This window comes from Mastomys coucha, unplaced genomic scaffold (assembly GCF_008632895.1).
Source record: "Mastomys coucha isolate ucsf_1 unplaced genomic scaffold, UCSF_Mcou_1 pScaffold6, whole genome shotgun sequence".
NCBI classification, from domain to species: domain Eukaryota; kingdom Metazoa; phylum Chordata; class Mammalia; order Rodentia; family Muridae; genus Mastomys; species Mastomys coucha.
The window spans coordinates 115,633,032-115,658,805 of NW_022196912.1; the positions used below are offsets into that span (position 1 = coordinate 115,633,032).

Sequence of the window (25,774 nt, forward strand, 5' to 3'; positions counted from 1 at the left end):
TTTCAAGCTTGCTGCAGTGCTATGACTAGATCCACACCCCCATTGGCTAAACCTCCAAAACAGAAATCTTGAAACCAATTGTGGTCATTTGATTAGGAATGGCCCTCATAGACTCATGTGTTTAAATGCTTGGCCCATAGAAAGCTGCATTACTAGGAGGTGTGGCCTTGTTGAAATAGGTATAGCCTTGTTGGAGGAAGTGTGTCACTGTGTAGGTAGGCTTTGAAGTCTCATATGCTCAAGCTACCAATATGCCAATTGGCATATTGGCACCTCAAGACTGCCAATATGGCAGTCTCCTGCTGCCCTTAAATCAAGATGTAGAACTCTCAGCTTCTTCAACACCATGTCTGCCTACACACTACCATGTCTCCTGCCATGACAATAATGGACTAAACCTCTAAAACTGTAAGCCAGACCCAATTAAATGTTTCCCTTTATACAAGTTGCCATGGTCATAGTGTCTCTTCACAACAATAGAAACCCCAACTAAGACACCAGTGTAAAAGTAACTTTTAATTCTCTGTTCTCAGAATAAAGACCGTATCAGTTGCATGGCTCTCAATGGCAGTCTAGCCCCAGCTAATATTTAAAGCCTCATATTTCATTCTAAGTCTCTCTGTTCTCAGCCTGTGCCTATGAAGCACACTGGAAAGTGTGCACACAGTCAGGTGACTAGCGTGCTCATAGCCAAGGCTGACCACTGCTACTGCCACCACCACCGCCGCTAGCGGTCCTGAACACACCATGAACTTCTCTGTTCCACCTCTTTATCTATGCTATCCCAGTCTTTACCCTTCCCCCACTCTTCTCTAACAGGAAAATCCTACTCAAACCTCCAATGATCCCCTAAAGGCCGGCAGATCCCTTCTCAGTGTGGAATTCACACACACAGAGCACCCTTTTAGCACTTGACCCCAACTGATCTCACTGGTTACCCCTGGAGAGATTCTGACTATGTACCTGTATTCCCCCAACCCAGCACCCTCACAAAGGCTCAGATGGGATATCTCAAGAGTATATTATATATTGTCCATCCCTCAAACTTGGCAGAGTCTGATACAGAGAAGGGATCCATGGCTATCTGTCTAATTAAATAGATGAAGCTGTCCTGGAAAGTTGTGACTACCCTAGCCAGGGCCACCGCAACACCTTGGACCTCTGATGATGTAGGCCCGTTGTGTTGTGATTATTGTGTGTCTGATCTTTCAGTTCCTACCAACTTGCCTGACTCCTGCAAAGAACTCAAGGGATGAATAGATTCATCAGCAGTAATAAGCTGGGCCTATATGAGCAACACTACCTGTAATGTTATATCTCTCTCTCTCTCTCTCTCTCTCTCTCTCTCTCTCTCTCTCTCTCTCTCTCTCATTTGGATCCTACTCACTCCATTCACTGTGTGTGGCTCACCCACTCACTCAGCAAATTCTCACCAGGCACTAAAAATACAATGGTGAGCAAGACAGAAAGTTCCTGCTAGGCCATGAGATATTAAATAACCAGGAATGTCGATTTATCACTGTTAAGGAGTGTGCGCCAAAGGACAAGTACAAGATGCTACAGTCACTCCTGGGCTCTCACTGAGTTCATCAGTCACCCTAGCAGCCCTGTCCCATCATTCTCCATCTTGGTAACAGTGGCCCCGGCAGACATGGCTACTCCTCACTAGGCTCAGATACGGAAAACAGATTTGGTTCCTTTATCCCCAGCGGGAGTGAAGCAGAGACTGGAAAGGTTTGTGTCTTTGCGTTGTTTCATATAACCCCCCTCAAAATTATTATCCTCCTTCCTCCCATTGGAACTATGGGAGATGCCAATTTCATACTGATTCCGGATGTGAAGTTTGCTCTGTCTGACCTCACTGATTCCTGGGGGATGTGTAAAGACCTGTGAAATATGCAGAGCTCATAAATCAAGTCTGGCTGCATTTCTGCAAATGTTCTAATTTGAAGGAAAGTCAGACAGCCCTGAAAAGCCCCCGGGCAGCATTGCCTCGCCGGCTCTACCACATCAGATGTCTCCCAAGCCTGCCCCAGATGCTGACTGCCTAGGGCAGGGCCAGCTCAGGCTGTCCCCATCTCCCCTCTGGCCCCAAACCAACAAGCTGGAGGGAGATGGAAGGCCAGTCCTTGACTTTTCGTCTGCCGTCTGGAGTACTCTGGAAGAAAAGAATCCTGAGAATGTCCTTCCCTGGACAGACCCTAAGGAGATGGCTGAGACCCTTTCTCAGACACACTCCTCTGTGTGTGAGAGACATGCAGAAGCCCAAGAGTGGCCGCAGGTTCCCAAGGCAACTTGGCATGGGATGCAACTGAAGGACATGCTCTAGGATTGTATGGGTGAGGGACTTTAGCCAGTCTCTCCCACTAGACCCTCCCCCTCGAGAGAGCCCTTAAGAAAGGCCAGTGGAGATAGAGCTCCACGGGTCACCTAACCCAAAGGCCTTCACTGGCATTTGGTCCATCAGCTTCTCAGTCTCCCTGTTCATCCAGTTTTATTCACTACTCACAGTCCAGCCATACGTCAACACCAAGCTGAGTGTGGGGTATATATACACGGCGGCCATTGCAGTTATGATCTTCCTTGGCACCCAATACAGTATGGGAAATCATAGAGGTGGGACTTACATGAGGAATGAGTGAACAAGTGAAAGGAGGGAAGCATTGTTTTGCTGGGCTGTTGGTACTTTCCTTTCATTCATTCATTCATTCATTCATTCATTCTATTCATTCCTATGATTATAACTGATTGAGAGCTCCCTCTACCATAGGCTGTGGCTACATAGTGGGTGCTGGTGTAGTGCCTGCATCCCAGGAATGCCTCCCACCAAGAATCCAACCCACTTCTGGAGCCCTACTCCATGCCCTCAATATAAAAGATGTAAACAAGGCACATCACTAGGTTATAGAGAGACCTTGCCTTTCTGCTTCCACCTTGAGCTCCAGGGAAGCTGGTATAGAGGGTGCCCAGCACACAATCCCCACAACAGCCTGCCAGGCTAGAACACTGTGGAACCTATGTGTCCAGATAAACTAGTATTCAAGAGAGAAGCAAGGGAACAAGGTATCCAAGTAGCTCTGGCCCCAGAGCCTTGGCCATGAAGTCCCAGAGAAGGTGCCAGGGCCTGAGCAGACAGATGGGAAGAGAAGAATCAGCATGCTTGCTTAGTGAGTCGACAACAGGATATGTGTGTACATGACGTCTGATGTGATTCTATCACCTGGAGATGCTGAAGGAAGTAGATGCTATGACACTTACACTATGACCAGACCACTAATAGTGAGTGCACATCTCAGAACATACCCCCATTCTAAGCAACAGATACACAACTGTATCTGTATGTAATCATAAACTAAAGGGAGACCCCTCCTCCCTTCCCTTTCCGTTTGCTACTCTCTTCCCAAATCTTCCAGCCTGTGCAAAGAAGCCCTTGAGCATTTGTGACTAGACGTCCGCTCTTACAATGTAAAGAACCATAGATTTGGAAGCAGGCAGCAGAGACGGCACATCCTGCAGAGAGTGAAGACCAAACTATCACACACAATGAGACACACAGCACCTTCTCTGCTAAACTTCCACGCATCCCACAAGGAAATACTGGTATCCCATCTTGCAGACGAGATATTATCTGAAGGTGTTTAAACCTCGAGCTAGGTCATTGTGCAATGAAGGGGTGTAAAAGTGTGGTTGAGTCTAAAGTCTGGGCTGTCTATGTGGCATCACACTGCCTCTCGTTGTCTACTGGCATAATAAGTCACTTGATCCAGGCCCTTCAAGAAACAAAGACCCTCCTTGCTTTTCCTAAAATCAGGAATTATAACTTGGGGCTCTTAGGGGCTACCTCCACTAATCTGTTGTTGGCAATACTGATCTGACTCCTAAATTTTTCCTGCCTCACACAGGAAACGGACGACCTGCAATTATACGCTGTTTTTCACTTCTTATTTCATGTGTTCTGTGGCACGAACAGTTCCCAGGTTGCTGTTTCTTGTATCATGGCTGAATGCAGGCGAGAACCAGAGGCATCCTGAAGATCCCACCCATAGCAGAGGACAGCCACACAGGATGTGCACAGAACGGTTAGGTTACGTTCTGAACCTTCCCGGGGAATTTGCTCTGAACCTTCTTAGGGAATTATTTGCTTCTACAGTCCACCAATGGTATATTCAATCTACTTTTAGGCAGAGGATGTTTGAAAAGACATCTGCGGCCTTGACAATGAGTAAGAAGTTACAAACACCATCTCCCACTTTCCCATGTGGGGAAGCAGAGTAGCTCTGGCCACCTCCAAGGCTGACATAGAAAACTGACTTGGCCCCTGAAGCTTGAGACTAGCCAGGACAGCACAGTGAAACTGCCATCTCTACCATGACCCTCCTACCAATTTCAAAACTACATACTTAGTGCTTTCCATAGCCCTGGCAGGTGATTTTTGACCCCATGGTCATTCAGCAGGGACTATCTGGAGACCTGGAACACTGTCACTTTGGTCAGAATCATTACAATAGAGCCAAGTGGGCCTGCTCTCCTGTAATGCCCATACTCCATCCCTCCCCTTGCAGTTACTTTCTTTACACATACACACACACACACACACACACACACACACACACACACACACACACACACAGAGAGAGAGAGAGAGAGAGAGAGAGAGAGAGAGCTAATTCCAAAATAAAACACAATTAAAAGAAACATGACTACACTGAAGACCTAAGATGAAAGCCAAGAAAAGCATGTAGATCGTTAAGAAAACTGCCATGCTGGGCACTGAGGAAGTGACCTACTGCATAAAGACGGCAGAAGCTGGTCTCCTCTCAACTGTGGAGTTTACCCAGCTCATGAGGCCAGTCAGTGCACTGTGCCTCCACCAGCTGACCTCCACTAACTCCACCACTGCTACCTACTAAAGCTACAGGGAAGAGAAACACTTGTATGAATTAGTACCACCCAGTAGAAGGGGTCACTGTTTGGAACACATAAGTAGAACAGAGTCACATCATCTGAACAATCCAAGTGAGAAAGTATTACCAGAAAATCCAGAGTTTCCATGCACATGAGCGCACGTGAGTGCACACACACACACACACACACACAGAGAGAGAGAGAGAAAGAGAGAGAGAGAGAGAGAGAGAGAGAGAGAGAGAGAGAGAGAGAGAGAGAGAGCGAGCACTGGGAAGTTTTGTGATGGTAGAACATTCTGGAGCTGGAAAGGACCCAACAAATCACATGCCCCAGTGTGTTCTGTATGTGTGTGCCACAAAATTGTCTTCCATGAAGGCACCTCTTGTCAAAACAATGTTATAAAAGCAGCGTAAAATAAAATCCATAGGATTACCAAGGAAAGCTCTAGATCGTAAAACAGTGTCCAAAATATTCTAAAAGACAAATGTGTAGTAGAGTTCTATATGTACTTTTTAATATTAATTTAGCAGTGTGTACATTTATGCATGTGTGTGTATATAGGTGAGCAGGCATCTGGAAGCTGGAGGTCAATCTCTGATGTCTTTCTCAGTTGCTCTCCACCTTACTTTTGAGCCACTGAGCCTAAGACTCACCCACTCAGCTAGATTGGGTAGTCAGGAAACTCCGGAGAGCTTGTCTCCGTCTCTCCTGTACTGGTGATAGAAGCCCAGGCTGCCACATCCAGCTTTTCAGATGGGTGCTAGGATCAAACTGGAGTCCTCATGCCTAGCAGACACTTTACTGACCAAGCCATCTCTCCCCAGCTGTGTATATACACATGACCTTTAGTGCACTGCACAGCAAGATTGAGCAACAGGTCTAACGTCTTCTTCTAAATTCTGGAGCACTGACAAGCATGAATAAGATTTCAAAATCAGTCCAAAGTAGCTGTCCCAGCTGTGTTGTGATCTGTAAACTCCTGGCTTTATACAGTCAGGGGACCTACTAGGGGGCCCATGGCAAGTTACCAACATACTATATGGCAATACTAGCTTTCAATTATACATTAGCCAGGAATCAGGAGGTAAAAACTAGAGGCCTTGATTTAAATATACTGGCCTCAGGTTAAGAGTCCTAATACAATACTAACCCTTTTTACAGCTGACAGCACTTAGGTCAGAGAGGCTATCTGACTTTCTTAATGCCCTCAGCCAATACCTAGTAAATCAAGGGCCAAAGTCCAGCTCTCACCTGTGTCTTAGCTGTCCATTTACCAGTACAACATGCTGCCTCAAGGTAGACTTTAATGTAACTGGGAAAATCTGTTTTAAGTAAAATAATACACTTTAATAAAGTCAAGCAATTTGGTGATTACAATTTTTAAAACGTTTCTGCCTCTTAAGTGAGCAGATGGGCAGTCAAGGGGCTTTGTGGCTTCAGGTGTGAGTTTAGATTAGCAACATTGTACCACCTGGGAGCACCATAGCTTGCACTCCCTGCCCTCTGGAGGTATATCTGCATTTCCTGCCAGCTGACATCCCAGAGTCTCTTCCCTGCTGAGTTCTCTGTGGAAGTCCCTGCTAACTCCAACTGCCGCAGATGAAAACGTGGCAGTAAGCCAGTCCCAGCCCCCCAAAAGCATGAAATGCCCATGCTATTTTCCAGGAGAAAGGACAGGCAATAACAGTAACAACTAGGGGTGATGGGGCTGTGGGAACAAGAGTGGGAGATATTAACGGAAAGGATAAGGCTTGAAGTCGTGATAGTAACTCGTATGTAAGCTGCTGCCATGAGCCAGGCAGGTTTAGATGATCTGTGTGCTGTATCCTATATAATTCTCAAAATAATCCTTAAAAGTTTGTAGTATTATCCATATTTATAGTTAGAAATATGGGCCAGGTGGTTTTGATGCATGCTTTTAATCTCAGCACTCAGGAGGCAGAGGCAGGAGGATCTCTGAGTTCAAGGCCAGCCTGGTGTACAGAGTGAGCTCCAGGACAGCCAGAGCTACACAGAAAAATCTGACTCAAAAATCAAAAAACAAATATATATTGCCAGTGGACAGGCTTTCTGGAGCAGCTCAAAGGCTATTGACAAAAGCCAGTGCAAAGCCCCTGCTTCTACGGGATGCTGTTTCCTCCCCAAGCCCCTCAGTTACTAAGGAACCCCCCATTCTGCACACTTTCTGAGCCTGGGGCCCAGGGCGTCACACTACAGCCCAAGCTGGAGAGCTAGAGAGGAACATACAGAAAGACCGCTAGAAACAAAGGCCTCCAATTCCTCCCTCAGGTGTGCTGACCACAGACCTGCTGTGCTGCGGTTTCAACGTGCTCCTGGCTGTGTCTTGGGGCTGGGAACAAAGGCCACACTGGGCTGACTTGCATGGCTTTGTCTCACAACTTAAACAAACCAAGCTTTTCTGGGACCTTAAAGCAGATTCTAAAGTCTAGTCAAGGCTTTGAAGGCCTACAAGGTGGGTGCGGTCGAGCTCAGCTTTGGGTCATTTCCTTAAGGTTTCTAAAGAGTTAGCCTTCAATGCGTTTCAGACTATATGATTTTTTGTATTTGTTATCACTTTAAAACCCTAGCAGCCTCCTCCATGGATCATTTCTTTTCTTTTCTTTTCTTTTCTTTTCTTTTTCTTTCTCTCCCCATTCTCCTGCTCGCTCTGGCCCATAGGTTCTTTATTATTTGTTTCTCATTACAAATGGTTGTGAGCCACCTTGTCATTGCTGGGATTTGAACTCATGACCTCCGGAAGAGCAGTCAGTGCTCTTACCCCGTGAGCCATCTCACCAGCTCCATGGATCATTTCTAATTAACATTGTATGTGGCATTCCATTCAGACTCTAGGTAAGGTGTTTTCATGCAGGCGGACATGGTCTTATCTGTTTTATATTTTATAGACAAAGGTGTAGAACCCCAGGCCTCAGCTGTAAGAAGTAGCCAAGAAGAAACTCAGGGTCTGGCTGACTTCAGAGCTTCATCCCTTCCATTCCCAGAGTGGCCCTGCGCCTGTGCCACATTAGCAACTCGGAGACTCCCTTGTCTTTCAGCTGCTTGCATAGTATCTGATGTCCCTTCCTTGACCACAGACATCCCCTTTGTGCCTAAACCAGAGAGCCTGGCATAAATGAGGCACTCTGTGAAGTAAATTAGTTGACTAAATACTGGCTAGCGGTTAGGAAAAATATCTCAAGAGCGTCTTAGGCCAACTCAATGCTTCTTCCAGAAAGATCTGTTCTTTGTTGCTCTCTGCCTGCTTGGGTGCCCTGATCACCCACAACAAAAGCCCAGACCAACTAGGGAATAAAAGGCACTGCTCATGGTCTCAGGGACGGCCAGAAGATTCCTGGAGTAGCCTAACTCTGGAGCAACAGCCTCCTCAGCCGCAGAACACATCAAGAGTTTCTGTTACTGGTGGAGTAACTTGCTCCTGAGCCAAGCTGGTTAGCAAAGCCAGGCTTATGTAGAATGTCACCCAGAGAGATGGCATGTTGAAACCCATAAGGAATAAATACACAGAGACTGATGGCAACCACATTCCAGGATTGGTTCACGGAGGCAATATGTCATGAAAAGAAGGTTCCAGGATGGCAGTTTGAATCTTGGAAACCCATCATTGCACACGCAGCCCCACTTCTTGCTTTTAATTCAACATAGCCAACCCCTACTTTTCCCAGATGGCTCTTCGCTGGCTCTGAACTCTGTGTTGTTTGATCTGCACTATGTCTGGGTCCAGGTCCGTGACCTCAACTCCAACAGCCTTTCTTCCTTGCCAGTTAGCTCTGCCTGACCGCCCTCAGCCCCCATCTAAAGAATCTAATTACCATATCTTCCAGGGGTAGAAAAGCTGAGTGACACACTGCATCCAGTTCTGAGTCCCAACAGCCTTGAGGAACTGGTCACCCTCGAACCAAGCTGTTCTTCTCAATACAAAGCATTCTTGGCTTGGGGACTGTAATTCTTGGGTCACTATGCCCCTGTCCACAAAAATACTCCAAGTGATCTAGCCAGGGACTTGGGGACTCAAATCCAAGGCCACACTGTTCCAGAACAGAGTTTAGTCACCACTGAAGTGGAACCCAAACAGAGTAGTCAGGAAGGAAGGTAAGAGACACTGGGGACACCAAGGGTACTGGGCACTGTCAGTCTATGGGAAGAGGACACAAACTAACTTGAGTATGATGAAGATGGCTTCTTTGAGAGTAGGTCTGAAAGGCCAGAAAGTTGAGCTTCAGGGGTTGAAGACAGCCATTAGCTTGTTCAAGGTGACTCTCACACTTTGTGAAAGGAAACCAGGAAGGGATGGAAGAGGCAGAAGACCCAAGGCAACACCTATGAAGAAGTTTGCCCAGCAGAACTGGGCCAAGTCTCTAGAACTACTTCCAGCTCCCAGAATACCAGTGGGGATGAAGGAATGGGGCTAGGAGCAGTCCCTCCAGACAAACGGGTTTGTGTCCACAAGGAAGTGACAAGGAGAAGGGATGGAGTCAGCAACTGGGGTGATTAAGAAAGCTACACAGATCTGACTCTGTGGATGCTAGGGAGGAAGGCATTTGTGAGGGTGGGGGAGATGCATGTGTGTAGATGCATGCATGGATGGGGAGGTGCACATATGCTCCACATGTATGTGAGTGTGCACGTAGAGTTAGATATTGAGTAAGTCTTCCATTTTGCTACATTTTATTCCATGTTCATGCACATGTTTATGCTGCAGTGCCTCTGTCGAAGTTAGAGGGCAGTTTGATGGAGTCTGTTCTCTCTTTACTAGGTATGTAGATGCGGTATTGTATTATCCCAGGAATCAATTTGGATAGCAAGAGCCCTTACCTCCTGAGCCATCTTGCTTGCCCTCACTTTCTTTCTTTCCCTCTTTCTTTCTTTCTTTCTTTCTTTCTTTCTTTCTTTCTTTCTTTTTCTTTTTTTTTCTTTCTTTCTCTCTTTCTCTCTTTCTTTCTCTCTTTCTTTCCCTCTTTCTTTCTTTCTTTCTTTCTCTCTTTCTTTCCCTCTTTCTTTCTTTCTTTCTCTTTCTTTTTCTTTCTTTCTTTCTTTCTTTCTTTCTCTCTCTCTTTCTTTCTTTCTCTCTTTCTTTCCCTCTTTCTTTCTTTCTTTCTTTCTTTCTCTCTTTCTTTCCTTCTTTCTTTTCTTTGAGGCTGAACCTGGAACTTGCTGACTAGTCTAGACTTGCTGGCCACCAAGCCCCAGGATCTACCTGACTCCATTTCCCACTGTTGAAGTTCCAGGCATGTACAATCATGCCTGGCTTTTCTATGTAGGTGCTGAGAATCTGAACTCAGGTCCTAGGGTTCGCACACTTGTCTGTCTCCCCACTCCTGTGAAAAGGACATTTATAGGACAATCAATCTAAACAACATATTTCAAAGTAAAAATGAATTTTTGCAGATGTTTATGGGCTTGATAATATATTATTATATATTGGTTTTCTGGGGAGGGCATTGCTTTTTTGTTTGGTTTTGGTTTTTGTTTTGCTTTTGTTTTTTGGTTGTTGTTGTTGTTTTGGAGGGTTGTTTTGTTTTTTGTTTTTGGACTGAATGGATTTCTCTGTGTAGACATGGCTGTGCTGGAACCCACTATGTGGAACAGGCTGGCCTTGAACTCAGAGATCTGCCTGCCTCTGCCCCCTGAATGCTGGGATTAAAGGCATGTGCCACCACTGCCCAGCATAGTATAAGTTTTAAAGAATGCTTGTGAGTTTGTTTTGTGGTCCTCTTATAAAGAATCTGTACTTTTTTTTTTTTCAGATAAGCCTGTAACATTTAAACTGGTTTGGCATCTAAAGCTAAAGAGGAGATGGTGCCGGTGCTGATAACTGCTAACGTTGGGTGACAGGTGGAAAACAGCCATTGTGTTCTCTCAACTCTTGCCCAGTTCAGACTTTTACAGAACAAAGTTTTTCTTTTAAAATGAGCAAGGGCTTTGCTGTTAACAGTGACTTCTGCACTGCCTCTCTCAAAGCCCTTTGCGCAACCTTTCCATATAATAGACCTCTACCGCCCAAACACCAGGTTCTCCATCCAGAGCCAGATTGGTTCAAACTGAGACTCAACCCAACACACAGTGTGGCCACTTCCAAGTGTCTTAACTTCTCTGTGCTCTTACTTCTCTGAAGGCACACCAGAAATCTCAGTTCTACCCATAGTGTGCTGAGGACCCATGACCCTACTACACAAACACTAAGCTAGTGTTTGGTGTCACTACCATGGCTGCTGCTGGTGATGCTATTAAGTTTGTTTTGAAGGGGAGGAGGTATACTCTTCTCTCCATGAGCCACCAAAGCTTCAGAAGTGTCTCAGATTCTCACGGAATTCCAGTCACCCATCACTGTTTCCTCCTCAGAGCCCACTGCTCCCAGAATGCCTGTTCTCCTCTGAAGGCCTTCTCTCCTGCATACACCTGCTAACTTGCTCCCTCTCCTCTGCCCCTGCTCCCTGGCCCCTGCCCTAGTTCCCTGGAATATCGGTTAGAGAGCTGCCCTTCCCAGCCCTTCCCCTGCTCTGGCCCCCTGCCACCACCTCTCACAATGCCCATAGAGGCCTCAGCCCTGGTAAGTCAGGAAACGGTGGGGTGGAGTGAAGGGAAGTCAGAAGAACTCAGGACTTATGAATGCATAATACTAGACATTTTGGAAATGGATGGGCATGGTGCCAGTCCTTACTAGGGTTCCCAGATTGTACTGGGCTTACAAAGGGACCATTATTAAAGGCTTTACATGTCTATGTAACAGGTTCAGAACCACAAATGGTATAACGTCAGAGGGGGGTCACCAGATCCCAGCATGTTTTCAGTGCCAAGAGCCTTGAGTCCCTGGAAGGAGGTGTGTAGGATGAAGAAGGGCATCCAGGGAGCTCTAAGGCAGTGAATGCCCAAATGTTCAATGGAAGGGCTGAGTGAGATAGCCCAAGAACTGTCTATACCAGGACCAGATGAGACCCTTTTTCAAAAGCCTGAGCCTGTACTGCCTTCACTCAACTCACCTGCCCTCCAGTATCCTCTCTCCCTCTCTCTCTCCCTCTCCCTCTCTCTCTCTCTCCCTCTCTCTCTCTCTCTCTCTCTCTCTCTCTCTCTCTCTCTTTGTCCCTCTCTCCCTCTCTCCCTGTTCCTCTTTCCCTCTCTGCCTCTCCCTCCCCCCTCTCTCATACACACACACACACACACATGCTACATCTTCTTTGGGGCCATTTATTTTCTTCTAGATGGGAGCAGTTGGCTGGTCTCCTATACTAACTGCACAATGACCTAACTTGCTGGGGTCCACATTCACCTTTCCAAAAAATCAGAAGTAGCAGCTAAAGAGCGTCCAAAAAGCTCCTCCTGGTTACAATGGCCCATGGTTCTGCTATGTGTCCTAAGGAAGCATGGTGCTGTCCTCTCCCGGAAAGCTCAGAAGCATGTGGCTCGAGTGGGTTCCACATTTTCCCTTGGCGTGCTCTTAGTTAAGGTAAATCTCAATCAGCACATGCATATGTACCCCAACACACACACTAGGTCCTTTGAGACCGGTAATAATGAAGAATTATGAGCTCAGCTATGTTCAGTCTTCCCTGTAGTGTTGAAGGACATATATCTGCATAAGGTTTGACTATTTTTAAGTGGAAATACACACTCATTCACATGAACATACTTACATATTATAGTCAGCACAGTCTCTAGCTGTCAGTTACAGACCAATACCTCAGAGCCCTGAAACCCCCCAAAATCTTAGAAGTCTTTCACACTTCTAAGGCCATGGAAAGGAAATATTAGGATTTCAAGCCAAATTTATTTTTATTACACTTTTAAATCTCCTATTTCTTATGTGTGCTTTATATTCCTCAATCCACATGTGTCATGTACGAATATGCCTACGACAGGGATCTAAGTCTAAAAGGATTTGGCAGAGGCGATACACAGTCAAAAGAGTTTGAGCTTCACTGTCGATCTCTCTTCAATGTAACTCTCCAAAGCAGGAGACACTTATAGGAATTTAGTCCAACTACTACCAAAGGACTGGGCAGGACTCAGGCAGCTCTTCTCAAGGCAGCACTAGCCAATAGAACCTGAAGCTCTATAGGGTGCCGCTAACTCCTTTAGGGCTTATGACATAATGGTGTCTACTTTTTCCCCAGAGTCCCCGTCAGCAAGGTCCCTTTAGTCGTAAGAACACTAGCTCCCACCTAAGAAACCCACTTTCCTTTCCAGATCTTTTGTTGGCTCTCAAGGTTTTTCTGCAGCAATACTCAATCCATTCAATCCATGGAAGATGGAGCACGGGCTCTGAGTTTGATGAGATGCATTGGTTATTTAGTTAAGAACACAGGGGGTTGATCACCAATGAGGTCTATGGGATGAGTGGATGGATAGATGATGGATGGATGAATGGATGGATGGATGAATGGATGAATGGTGGATAAATAGGTGGATAGATAGATGGATGATGGATGCTGATTGATGGATGGATAGATGATGGATGGATGAATGGATGGATGGATAGATGATGGATGGATGGATGGATGGATAGATGATGGATGGATGAATGGATGGATGGATGGTGGATAGATGATGGATGGATGAATGGATGGATGGATGGATGGTGGATAGATGGATAATAGATGGATGAATAGGTGGATGAGTGGATAGATGGTAGATAGATGGATGGAAAGATAGATAGGTAGATAGATGGATGGATGATGGATGCTGAATGATGAATGGATAGATGATGGATGGATAGATCAAATGATGGAAAGAAAGAGCAAACTGACTTTCTAGATAATTCAGAAGAGGACCCAGAAATATATCTGGAATAAAGCATTCTGTCATTTGTAGACAGCAGACCACTGTCTGATTGTCACATTTCATGGTAGCTAGCTCCATTTGGGAACGCATACTAGATTCTGACAGCACTCTTGAGAAAGTCCACTATGTGAGGGCAATTACTGGCCTACTCACCCACACACTGGTTGCCTTCATCCATCTGATACCCAAAGCGGCAGACAAGAGGCCTTGAAATCGTGGGGTAGTTGGAAGCTGATACTGGTGGTGCCGCTGCTGGGTATGGGCCTGAGTAGGATGTAGAGTAGGGATTCGAGTAGGGCCCTCGATACACTGGGTTGGTTCGAGGGATGCACAAATACCCGCCATTCTGGTTGACACACATCATGTCCCCACGACAAGCCTCAGGGATGGTCCGGCATTCATCAATATCTGCAGAGGCCACAGAAAGGACAGATTTCAGTGGTCCCTCCATGACACTGAAGCAGAGCAGGCTGATGGGAATTCACAACATTTCATGTGACTCAGTGCAATCTGATGCTCCCCAACATCAACCAAATTGACCCGAAGTGACATGCATTGCCGAACAGTGGCTCTTTGAGCCCTCTTATCACAAATGGCCCCCACCCACAGAAACCTGCACTACTGTTGACTCCATATTTTTCTTTAAAGAACACCACATTTGAAACCTGGGCAAAGGTACTCTTTAAAGTATAGGAATATAGCAGATAAAAATGCCCTTGATTTACATAAGAGAAACAACAGCAACAATAAATAGATGGGGGCATCTATTTATTTATCCTATACTCTGAAAGCAAGAGAGCAGGACCATTCCTGTTCAAAGCAATAGCTGGGCAAGAAAGAAAGAGACCCTTCCGCCCAGGAAGACATGGCTTGGCTCGTAGCTCGTTACTTGCTGGGAAAGCAGAGCAGTTGCTTTCAAGTTGCTCACATGGTGCCAGCAAAACAAAACTATGTCTAGCCCTGCTGGAGATCGGCTCACATTGGAAGGAGAGTGGTGGTCTGTCTAGAAAAATCAGCCTTGTCAGGGTGGAGTCAAAGGAGGCTCCAACTCTGACTCCAGTGCACAGCAGACCTGGCTTTGGGAGCTGGACCCTGCCACCAGCTCTGGAGCCTGCTCTGTGTGGAACTGGGGACTGGGGAGGGATCCACTGAATCCGGGCAGCTTGCCCACCATGTCATCTGAGAAATTCATGCAAGCTCCCAGCTTGGGAACTGCGAATGCTGTGGTTCAGAGTGCAATGGTCTTTTCTCTAGTGGAACCAATGGGCTGGAAAAGAAGCCACGGCCCCCTTTACCCTGTAAGGCATCCTTGAACCAAAGAGCTTTGTACTGTAACTCCAAGAATGAGCCCGAGTCGTCAATGTTTAATTCATTCTTTTAAGCCAACTCTCTCCTTTCTGATTCTCAGTTGATGCGGCTCAGGATAGAAAAATGATTTGACCTAAATTAAATCTAATTAATAATTTAGATATCCCCCCAATGTGGGGCAGCCAAACCTTATCCTCTCCAGGTGCTCCATGCTCCACCCTCAGCATGCCATGCCTGCGCTTCCTTTTACACCCCTGTTCTTTGTCTATGCTGTTTCTTCCACCGTGGTTGAGATCTCTCAGGATCCAATTCATCCTTCAAGATCTGATTCATACTGGGCCTGACTCTTGGCTGAGTCTGGGCATAAAGTTTCCCTCTCTTCTCTGCCCTTTCGTGGTCCATCAAAGTTATCTCCACTTGACCGTGACCTTATCCCACCAACTTGTCACAGCATTCACTGTGTCTAAGTTTCTCTCCACTAGATGGCATGCTGCGAGAACGTCCTTCAAAGGATGTCCTCAGCCCTGGAACCTGGGAAGCCTTTAGGTCTCAGGTCTGATTCCATTCAGGGTCCCAGTCAGCTGGCTTTGAGATGGGAGCATCCATCCTCGGCTAAGCTATGGGACACCCAGTGTAGTTGTGTGAGTGGTTGAAAATAGAAAAGGCAGGAGACTTGATCAGAGGAGTTACAATGGAAGAAGGGACCCATTATTGTGACTGTCACAGGCTACCAACCAAGGGGTGAACAGTTTCCAGAAGCTGGGAAGGACCTCTCCAGACAACCAGCGAGGATGGAGGCCCTACAACCTATAACTTCAGGAGGGTGGATCCCACCAACTTCTCCCATGAGAGGAAAAGATGCTCTCTCTCTCCTTGAGCCCCAGAGAAACACAGCCCTGCCGATACTTTGCTATTAGCCTGGTAAACAGGTGTTGGGCCTCTGACCCAGAGAGCTATGGGATCTGAAATGAGCAACATTTAAGCTACTTTTCTTACGGAATCTTGTGGAGGCAGTGCTAGGGAACAGATCCAATAGGAACGTTTGTGGAGGAGAGAGATGATTCTTTGCCGGTGGGCAGTGCTTAGCACAAAGAACATAAGCAGCAAGGGTCTCACTGGCTCAGTCATTCCATCCCTGGGTTCTTCCATGGAGAAGGCAAATGAAGATTTGACAACACTGGACAACAGCTACGGCAGAAACATCATAGCAATTGAGCTATCGTCGAATGTCCCCACCTAAAACAGGACTGTCAGCATCACCCACCTAAACACTGTCCTGACTGGCGGTCCAGGTCAAAGCCATTTGTGCATTGATGCTAGAGAGGAGAGAGGAGAAACAGGCCAGGTTACTTGCCTTGCATTCTTTGTCACTGTAAAAGCACCACAGAGCATTTTGAGACACCCTACACCACTGCCTCGTGACCCCCAGTATCAGGACTTATGAGTTTTGTCATGCCCACGTGATGAGGAGCAGTAATGGCCACATGTGAAGCCACAATGCAACAGCCCCACTTCCAGGGGACGGGACTCCCCCAGAGCTGTCCACTTCCCCTTCACAGACCCCAAAATGAATGCTTTGTTCCCTACGAAATGTCCCCCCTGGCTCTCAGCTGTATTCATAAAGCAAAAGCTACATGGCAGATGTGGCCCATTTCTAAGCAAAGGGAATGGGGACGTTCCTTCATTTCAATGTCAGCAAGGCAGTGACACATTTTGGCAATTGGTGACAGTTGTGATTTTACATGTAACCTGAGCTATAACTGTACGTGCAAGTTTTTTGTTTTTTGTTTTTTATTTTTTATTTGTTTTAGTTTAGTTTAAACTGGTTTAATTTTGTTTTGGGATCAAGACAAAAATCTCATTGTGTCGTCTAGGCTGGCCTGAAACTTGTTTTCCAGCCCCTGTTTCCTAAGTGCTGTGAACTTTTGTATTTTTGGCTGTGAGCTAAGCCATCTCTCCAGCCTTTGACTATGAACTTTTAAAAACCTGAGCTGGGAACGATTTGAGGGCCCCTTGCAGGTGCCTGGAGTCTGACACAGGAATGAGTTCAGTGTCTAGGATTGTGGTACACCTGTCACCAGGCTTCCCTCCAGCCTCAAGGCCAGGATTTCCTGAGCCATGGGGTGACTTTTGAGCCTGGCCTGTGCTACCGCTGAGGTTCCAAGCCTTAGAGCCTCAAGGCGAAGGACCTGGAAGAACCAGGAGTCTACACCACAAAGCCCAGGAGATCAGATGCCAGCCCTGGTCTCTCTACCTCAGTGCTGGGGTAGAATGGGCTCAAGCCACTTGTTTACTTGGTTTCTAATTCTCACTAGAGTCCTTACTTTCCTCATATCTCCTCTTTGCCTCAGTTTCTCTATCTATATAATGGGGTACTTTTACTTAGTTTTAAGTAGTTACAAAGAGGAACTATGTTACTATGAATGCCTATACTAATTAGCTTTATCTGTGACCACTACCTGCTTCAGGACTAGATGTCTCTGTCTGTAACCCTTGGGACTAAATTCCAGGATGCCAAGGTCCCTCTGAAATCTAAAATTCTTTTACATCCTTCCTGTCTCTAGCGGCCTAAGTGTGTCTACTGGCCTTTGGATGTACTTCATAATTCTTACCCTTGCTTCACCCCAACATAGTTTTTTTTTCAGTGCCAGGCATCAAACTTATGGCCTTGTGCATGATGGGCAGGAACCTACCCTTCCTGACCTGCAGCCCTCAGCCTTACTCAGAAATGAGGCTGTCTTTATTTTCTCTCCATGAGAAGAGCCACACCGAAGGGCTTCTGAACCACCTGGAACAGTGGTTCTCAACCTTCCTAATGCTGTGACCCTTTAATACAGTTCCTCATGTTGTAGTGACCCCCAACCATAAAATTACTTCATCGCTACTTAACTATAATTTTGCCACTGTTATGTATTGTGATGTAAATATCTGTGCTTTCTGATAGTCTTAGGTGATCCCTGTGAAACGATTGTCCCACCCCCAAAGGGATCTAGAACTGGTCACAACCCACAGGTTGAGAACCCTACCATATTACTTGGGGATGTCACACCTGGCACAACCCTCCCTGTAGCTTTAAAAATGCGACACTGCAACTGCCTTCAGACCCTCACCTTGAACTCAACATCACTGCCCCTTGTACACTCCTCCCAGGGAAAGGGATACCCCCAATTCCAGGTTGCTGTGCCACCCAGCCATACACACTGCACATTGGGATGGTTGGGCTTCCACCTCCTTCCTACCTCTTTCACTCGGCATTGTATAAGTGGAAGCGCACACTGACCTAACCATGGGGACCCTTTGCAAGCATCCTCGGGGTGGGGGCGGGGGGGGGACCCTGACCAGAAACACCACATTGAATTACCATTTAAGCTAGTGGATGTCCCAGAGGGACAGAAAGGTTTGGAGCCAGGACGCTGAAATCCAATTCCAACTTTGCCACTTGGATCCTAGATCACCCCGGGCTGACCTCCATCTCTTAGAGCCTTCGCTATGATCTGTTTGTATGGAGGGTAGTTAAGTGAAGTGCACAGATCCTCCTGTTCCTGTAACTCTGGGACCCTAGAATGCATGGCTGGATGCCCTCCCCCAGCTTTGTGGCTTGCTTCTGGACAACTTGAAACCTTACCTGTGCATCCCCAGGATGTGGAAGCCAGAGTGCCAAGATGGTAACAGTGAGGATCCTGTGGGCAGTGAAAAACAGAGTGAGTGCCAAGGGATGCTCATGTCCAGGAAACCTGGACCTCCTGCTACCCTGGCATTCACTTGGTGCTTTTACCATGTGCTTGCAAGTGAATAGGGCACACTCAGCAGAGCCTGAGAGAGCTTTCAGCCCTCTACTCTAACCTTACAGGAGCCAGCCTCTTAACACTTGCTTTGTGTGTTGGGATAGTGAGTTAGGTCACATGCCCAAATACAAGGCTCGGCTGCTTAAGAACAAAGATCCAAAGACCCACGGCTGTGGCATCAACCAGTTGTCTTGGTCTTTTTATCATTTCTGCATGGAGACCACCTGAGTTAAACATTATCCAGACCTGACTGCAGAGCCAAGAGCCTGTGTGTCTTCAATCCATGAAAGCTAAAATGTGAGTGGCTCACATGTGTTTGCAGAAGTCACTTAACTAGAACGTGGAGCTCTCAGTCCACACATGTGAGAACCTGGGCTTGAATGGCCGAAGAGCCCATGGCCCACTCTAGCATGTGACTTGTGAGAACTGCCATCCCAGGGGATGGAATACTGAGAAACCAGTGCAAGAAAGGCAGTGGGTAACAGCAGGAAATGCCATGACACCCTGGCTCAGCCAACATGGCCACCCACAAGCAAGTAAACATCTTTGCCTGTGGGTAATTTGGTTCTTTGCTGTGGTCAATGTTTTGTCTGGTGAAACTGTGGTCAGCAGTATGCTTTAAAACTGCAAAGCCTATGCCACTCACACCCATTGAGATGGCTATTTGTGCACTATGAACGGACCCGTGTGTGTTGACATGTGTTGGTGCATGTGCGTAAGTGCATATGTACATGTCTGTGTATTCCTATGGGGGCCGGAAGTTGGCATCCAGTATCCTCCTCAATCATTCTTTACCTTAGCCATTGAAGCAGGGCCTCTCACTTGCATCCAGAGCAAGCAAATACTCATACACAGAAAATTAAATTTTTAATCTTAAAAAAATGCAAGATAGAAAGCAGCAGGTATAGAAGAATGTGGAGCTAGCACAGCTCCGGTGCATTACTGATGGGGAGGTAAAACTGGTGCAGCTGTGTGTTGTCTTCACCTGTGATCCAGCAGACGCACTGCAAAGGGCATTCCCCAGAGAACTGAGTCAAAGGCCAGACAGACATACGTACGCGCATGCTCACAGCGCTATATGTACAACAACCAAAAGGTGGATACAATCCAAATGTCCGTGCGTAAATAGCTAGACAAAATGTGTTCTCTCTCTCTCTCTCTCTCTCTCTCTCTCTCTCTTTCTCTCTCTCTCTCATACACACACACACACACACACCAACAATATTTCTCAGACTTAAACTCAAAAGTTGGACATGCTACAATACGGAAAGCACGTTGCTCCGTGCTTGAAGTCCTAGCTGCTCCGAAAGGTTAAAGTGCGAAGGTCACTGGACCCCAGGAGTTCAAGTCAGCCTGGCAGTACAGTAGAAAGAGAGAAGCAACTTTTGAAAGCTGTCCTCTGACCACCACGCGTGCACAGCAACGCATGCCCCTCCCAAGTAAATAAATAAATGTAATTAAAACAAACAGGAGCAACAACATTGATGATTCATGGGGGTGTCATAGTGAGATGAGTGACTCACATGAACACATAGATTTCAGCTTACGCCAGGTACCCCAGAGTTTTCAGACTCAGAAAGAAAAATGGTGGGTCCTGGGGTTGTGAGCTGCTGGGGCAGGGAAGGGGGTGTTTAATAGGTACAGAAGTGTGTGTGTGTGTGTGTGTGTGTGTCTTGGGTGCAGGGTTTTTTGTTTTTTGGTTTTTTTTGGTTTTTTGTTGTTGTTGTTGTTTTGTTGTTGTTGTTTTGTTTTGTTTTGTTTTGTTTGAAACAAGGTCTCATTCTGTAGCCCAGGCTAACCTGCAATAATATGGCCCAGGCTTTCCTCAAACTTGTGGCAATTGTATCTCAGCTTCCTGAGTATTGGGATTACAAGACAGACATTTCAACCAACCTTTTTTGTTTTTTGTTTTGTTTTGTTTCATTTTGTTTTTAAGACAGGGCCTCATGTAGCCCAGGCTAGCCTCAAACTGGCTATGCAGTCAAATCTAGCTCAGAAGTCTTGATTCTCCTGCCTCTACCTCTCAAATGCTGGGGTTACATGTGTGCACCACATAACATGGAGTATGGGACAAGAGCTGTTTTGCAGATTAAAGAGTCATGGAGCCTGGTCATATAGCCAAGTGAGCATATATAACAGCACTGACCTGGGCTCCTAAAGCAGGAAATATGGAAGACAAGGTAAAGTCCATGCAGGTGATCCAGTCTGTTACCACACCGCTTAGCTTGCTAGCATTTATCTAAGCAGCTACAGCTTGCGGCATAGATACTGGGCAGGAGAACCACAGAGCTGTGACTCAGCTGCCGTCCACCTGAGCTGGCTGCTTTGTGGCATGGGCCAGGAGTGTAGATTTGCTTTGATAAGAATGTCAAGAGTCAGCAGAGGAAGCTTCCTGAAGGAGGCGATCGTGAATGGTTCTCAGCATGAACATGGGGACCTGGTTGGAGTCCCAGGCTTATTATTACCCACCCAGCACCATGATTTTATAGTCTCTGCCTTTTCAGAATGAGTGCTCAGTAGATTCCAAGCTCATTCACATCCCTGACCCATGGCTCAGGAGAAATAGCAGTAGGTGTGTAGAGGATGCAGAGGTAAGATGGCACCCAGGCACCCAGACAAAACTGAGCCCGATGTGGTACTGGAAGATGCAGACCCACTTCCTTCACGGAGTCCCAGATCCAATCCTGAGTAGAGAGGTTTCCATTTCATCTAACCGCCTATGTGAGCCAGGTTCTCCAATACTGGAGACAGCTCTGACCTTATAAAGTGCAGAGCCAAATCCCCCAGCTTTTTTGATATTTGCAAGAGCCAGACTTTATATCTGGAAGGAATAAGAGAACAATAACAAATTTATTTTCCAGTCTGTAGATTATGAATTTCAATGTTTTCCTGTTTCTTCTCATGAAGTTTCCTTTCAGGTGGTTATAAAATCCTGTCTCGTTTATGTTGGAGACAGAGCAGCTTGACTGTATGCAGTACAGTTCGAGAGAGACTGGAAAAGGCGTGCTAACCCTACCGGCTTCTCCCCTACCCCACTCCCCATTCCTTTTTGTGAAAGCCAGCACCAAGCCCAGCCTCCTGGGAGAGCTACGGCTGGGTCCTGGGGGCCAAATAATCTCCAGGCTAACAGAGAAGCTTTCCAGAAAGAAATAGTACCACAAATGAAGCATAATTAACACTGGAGAGAAGAAACTGTGTCTCAAACCTTTTCTTTTGAATCCAGGTCCACCATCCAAAAGAGGAGGAGGAGGAAGAGGAAGAGGAGGAGGAGGAGGAGGAGGAGGAGGAGGAGGAGAGGGGAGGAGAGGGGAGGAGGAGAAGGAAGAGAAGGAGGAGGAGGAGGGGGAGGAGGAGGAGGAAGAGGAGGAGGAAGAGGACAGACCCTCCAACTGTCTGTCAATGGCAGACATTGCTGGTCAGGGATGTAGGATGATGACATTAACTATGGCTTACCATAATATGGCTCAGTTTGTATTAGCATGCATGCACCCCTCCCACATGCAAACACACAGAGAAAAAGTGTGTAGATCTATGCGAGGCAGCTATGTTTTCAAGAGACACTGGCAAAAGGGAGAACAGATGTCATCCTTAAACTTCCTCAAGGCTCAGGGATTACTTGACTTGGAATCGCAATTTCCGCAAAGAACAGCAAAACATTTGCTTACATGTGTCTCTGTCTGCAGTGTCCACTGTTCATTGGCTTGAAACTTGTAGGTCCCATTCCCTCTGTAAATCGCACACATAGAGCAAACGCAGACAGAAGAGTTCAGAGACTCCTGCTTGTCTCACAGCCGTCGCAGCAAAGCAATTGCTGGTGCCGTAGTCAACAGTCTCCCAATTTTAAAAAGTATGTAGTGTGATATTTTATAGACTGCGCACAACGTTGCTGCCCTTTCCAAAAAGAGAAATGACCCAGAGAGGTTGCCTGCTGCCTCTCTCGAGATGCTGACTCCTGACGCTGTTAGAAAAAAAGCCCCACTCCCAAACGAAGACTTTGAGATGGGCGCAGCTTTTTGTAATTAACAGGGTCATTGCATCACTAGCTAAAAGTCTTTTCCAGTGCCCTGACACTGGCGGAATCTCAGCCATAGCCATTTTCCACCCATCAGGTCTGGAGTTAGGTTTCCCAAGCCTGGAGACAGTTCCTGGCGCCTTCCAACCTACCTTTTTAATCCTGGCATATTCAAGATGCGCGGGAGGAGAAGCGACGCGAGGAAGGCAGGCTCTGCGGCGGGACCCGGGCGGCTTGGTTCCGGAGGGGCCGAGCGGACAGCGCGGAGGGCCGGGACAGTGCCGGGTGCTGGAAGCCACTGCAGAGCCCTCGCCGCCGGCACCTGGTTTCGCTTAACCCCCTTCAGTAATTCAGCATTAAGCCAATTGGAGGAGGAATGTTAAAAATGAACACTTCATTTTCTAAGTATGTTAAACAATGCAAATGGGGCCTCGGTCTGGACACAGCTGGTTCAGATTACAGCGCTCACCAACTGGCTAGACTCCTCACAACAATCTTGGGGCGTCTGCCAGGGCCAAGTGCTCGGCGCTGGGAGGGGAGCCCGGCAGAGCGCGGGGCTGGGGGGCGTCCGGCCTCCCCGGGGCGGAGCGGGCGCGTGCGAGTGGGCGTGTCATCAGGCCCTGTGGCAGCACGAACTGGAACTCACCACCAAGGCGGCTTCAGGGACGAAAGACGGGTGAGAGGTTGGGGACCCGAGGCTTAAAGCAAGGGCTGGAACAAGCGTAGTACCCCTAAGCAAGAATGTGGGGGTAAGACCGGATCGGGAGAGCAAGATGGCTGAGAACTCTCCTTGGCCACCCTCATCTCGTTCTCCTTGGCTTTTTCTTGTTTTACTTGCTGTGTCTGGCCTTCAAAGTAGAAAAGGTGGTTTGTAAAAGTCAAAGGCGAAAAGCCTAAAAATAGTGGGCTGCACATGGGCCCTGGAAGCCCTCCCTCCCTTTCGTTTCCTAGCTCTGGAACCCTCTATTAAGTGCGTAAGTGCCAAAGACACTGCTCTCCAAAAGACTTGACGGGACTGCTACACTGCAAGCTCTTCCTTGCCTGAACCTTCTCTGTGACCCTCAACTGCCCGTTCAGAAAGCACAGGGGCAGAGTTTCCCTCCCTTACTATGCTCTGTACAGTAGAAACTAACTCTGTTTCCTTGGAGGTGAGAATAAGGGGGTGAGTGACTTCCCCATTGCCTCCTGGCTCTCAGAGATGCCAGCGAGCCTCTAAAGTCTACATCTTTAGCCTTTTCTAATGACACTGTTTTAAAGAACTACTCTAAAATCTCGTTGGGCTGAACAAGAGCTGCCAGACATTGATGCTGTTAAAGTTCGGAATTCAACTGATCTGATCTATTTACTATGGGTGTATGAAATGTCTAAGAATAAACTTTATTTAGGTTCATCTCATTCACAACATGCACCTCCCGTCCATTGTTCTAATAGCTAGGATTATTAAAATCCTTCAGGTCCGCCCGTACTGCACTAAAGGTGTGAAATAAAGAGAATTTCAGATTGGGAAATAAATGAGAGTAACACATCAAAATAGTTAGACATCTAAGTGTGCACACTGGCCAGCTCTGTCAAAGTTCAAAGCCAGACAGTGATCAGGAGGGAGTTCAAAGGTGCCGCTCAAGTACCTGATGGTAGTTTCTAACCAAGGTGTGGCGCACAAGGGACACAGACTTGGGCTTCATGGTGTTGTGCTATAACATGTTTTAAAATGCTGCAGAGGCTCCTCACATACTGATGCTGAAGGCTTTCCAATATATTTTATAGTTCTAATAGTAGAATCTTGATAGTCACATAGACCAATTTATTAGATTAATATAAAAACTATGATTGTAGGGGCTGGCAAGATGGTGCTGCAGTTAAAAGCATTGGCTGCTCTTGCTGAGGACCTGGGTTCAAATTCCCAGCACCCACAAGGTGGCTCAAACCTGCCAGTAACTTCAGATCCAGGAGATCTGATTCCTTCTTCTGACATACATGCAGGCAAAATACCCATATACATAAAAACTTTAAAAAATTTTTTTTAAAACTTAAAAAATAGAAATAAATAAATGTCTAGAACTTTGTAAAAGTACAATCACAGAAAGAAAGGTCAATGAGACAAAAACCTCAAGAAGTGAGTTAATACATCAATCAGACTGACTCAAGGACCCTCGTGGGGGAGCTGGCAGAAGGACTGGAGGAGCTGAGGGGGATTGCAACCCAATAGGAAGAAGAACATCAGCTGGCTGGACCACCCAGCGCTCCCAGGGACTAGATCACCAACCAAGGAGTGTACAGGGAGGGACCCATGGCTCCAGATACACAGGTAGCAGAGGATGGCCTTGTCTGGCATCATTGGGAGGGGAGGTCCTTGGTCCTGTGGAGGTTTGATGCCCCAGGGTAGGGGGATGCTGGAGGGGTGGAGTGGGAGAGGTGAGTGGGTGGGAGAGCACCCTTGTAGAGGCAAAGGGGAGGGAGGAGAGGGAAGTTGTGGGATGGGGGGCTGGTGGAGGGGTAACCGGGAAGTGGGATATCATTTGAGATGTAAACGAATGGAATGATTAATAAATAATAAAAAGATCATTTAAGAAAATACTAGTAGTGATGTATGATTTTTAAGTATACAGTTAATATGTTTGGAGTTATTTAAAATTTATATTGAGAAAAATGTATTTTCACTATTGCTATAGATGAGGACCTATATAAGACTGTTAAATTGATTGTTGTTTTATATCAAACAACTTTTATAATATTTTTATTGTTATAATATTTTATAAATTTTAAGGAATATGACAAAAAAGATATTGTAGGTATTGAAGGGGGTTCTATGGGAGGAGCAGTGGTACAAAAGGGAAACAAGAATGTGATTCAATTCTATTTAATTGAAATATGTTTTTAAATGTTAACAAATTCAGATAAATTGAAATCATGTAACTTTTCTCATCATAATGCAATAAAAGTTTTTTTAAAAAAAGATTACAAACAAAAA

The 25,774-nt window shown here is 46.5% G+C and overlaps 1 protein-coding gene across 2 annotated transcripts in view; it reads right to left on the bottom strand.

Moving 5' to 3' along the window:
* Fbln5 (fibulin 5) overlaps positions 1-23,378 on the bottom strand; it is a 74,079-nt gene extending 50,701 nt beyond the window's left edge. Inside the window, exons 1-4 of one of the 2 annotated variants that reach the window (XM_031356000.1) lie at positions 22,959-23,378; positions 18,635-18,689; positions 16,274-16,325; positions 13,855-14,109 (exon numbers count right to left, since the gene is read on the bottom strand). In XM_031356000.1, coding sequence (XP_031211860.1) covers positions 13,855-14,109; positions 16,274-16,325; positions 18,635-18,689; positions 22,959-22,975 — 379 coding nt within the window. In that variant the 5' untranslated portion in view covers positions 22,976-23,378. Of the gene's footprint in view, positions 1-13,854; positions 14,110-16,273; positions 16,326-18,634; positions 18,690-22,459; positions 22,793-22,958 lie in introns of those variants that run through there. The other variant, XM_031355999.1, reaches the window with a different exon arrangement.
* Between the last annotated feature and the right edge of the window lie 2,396 nt (positions 23,379-25,774).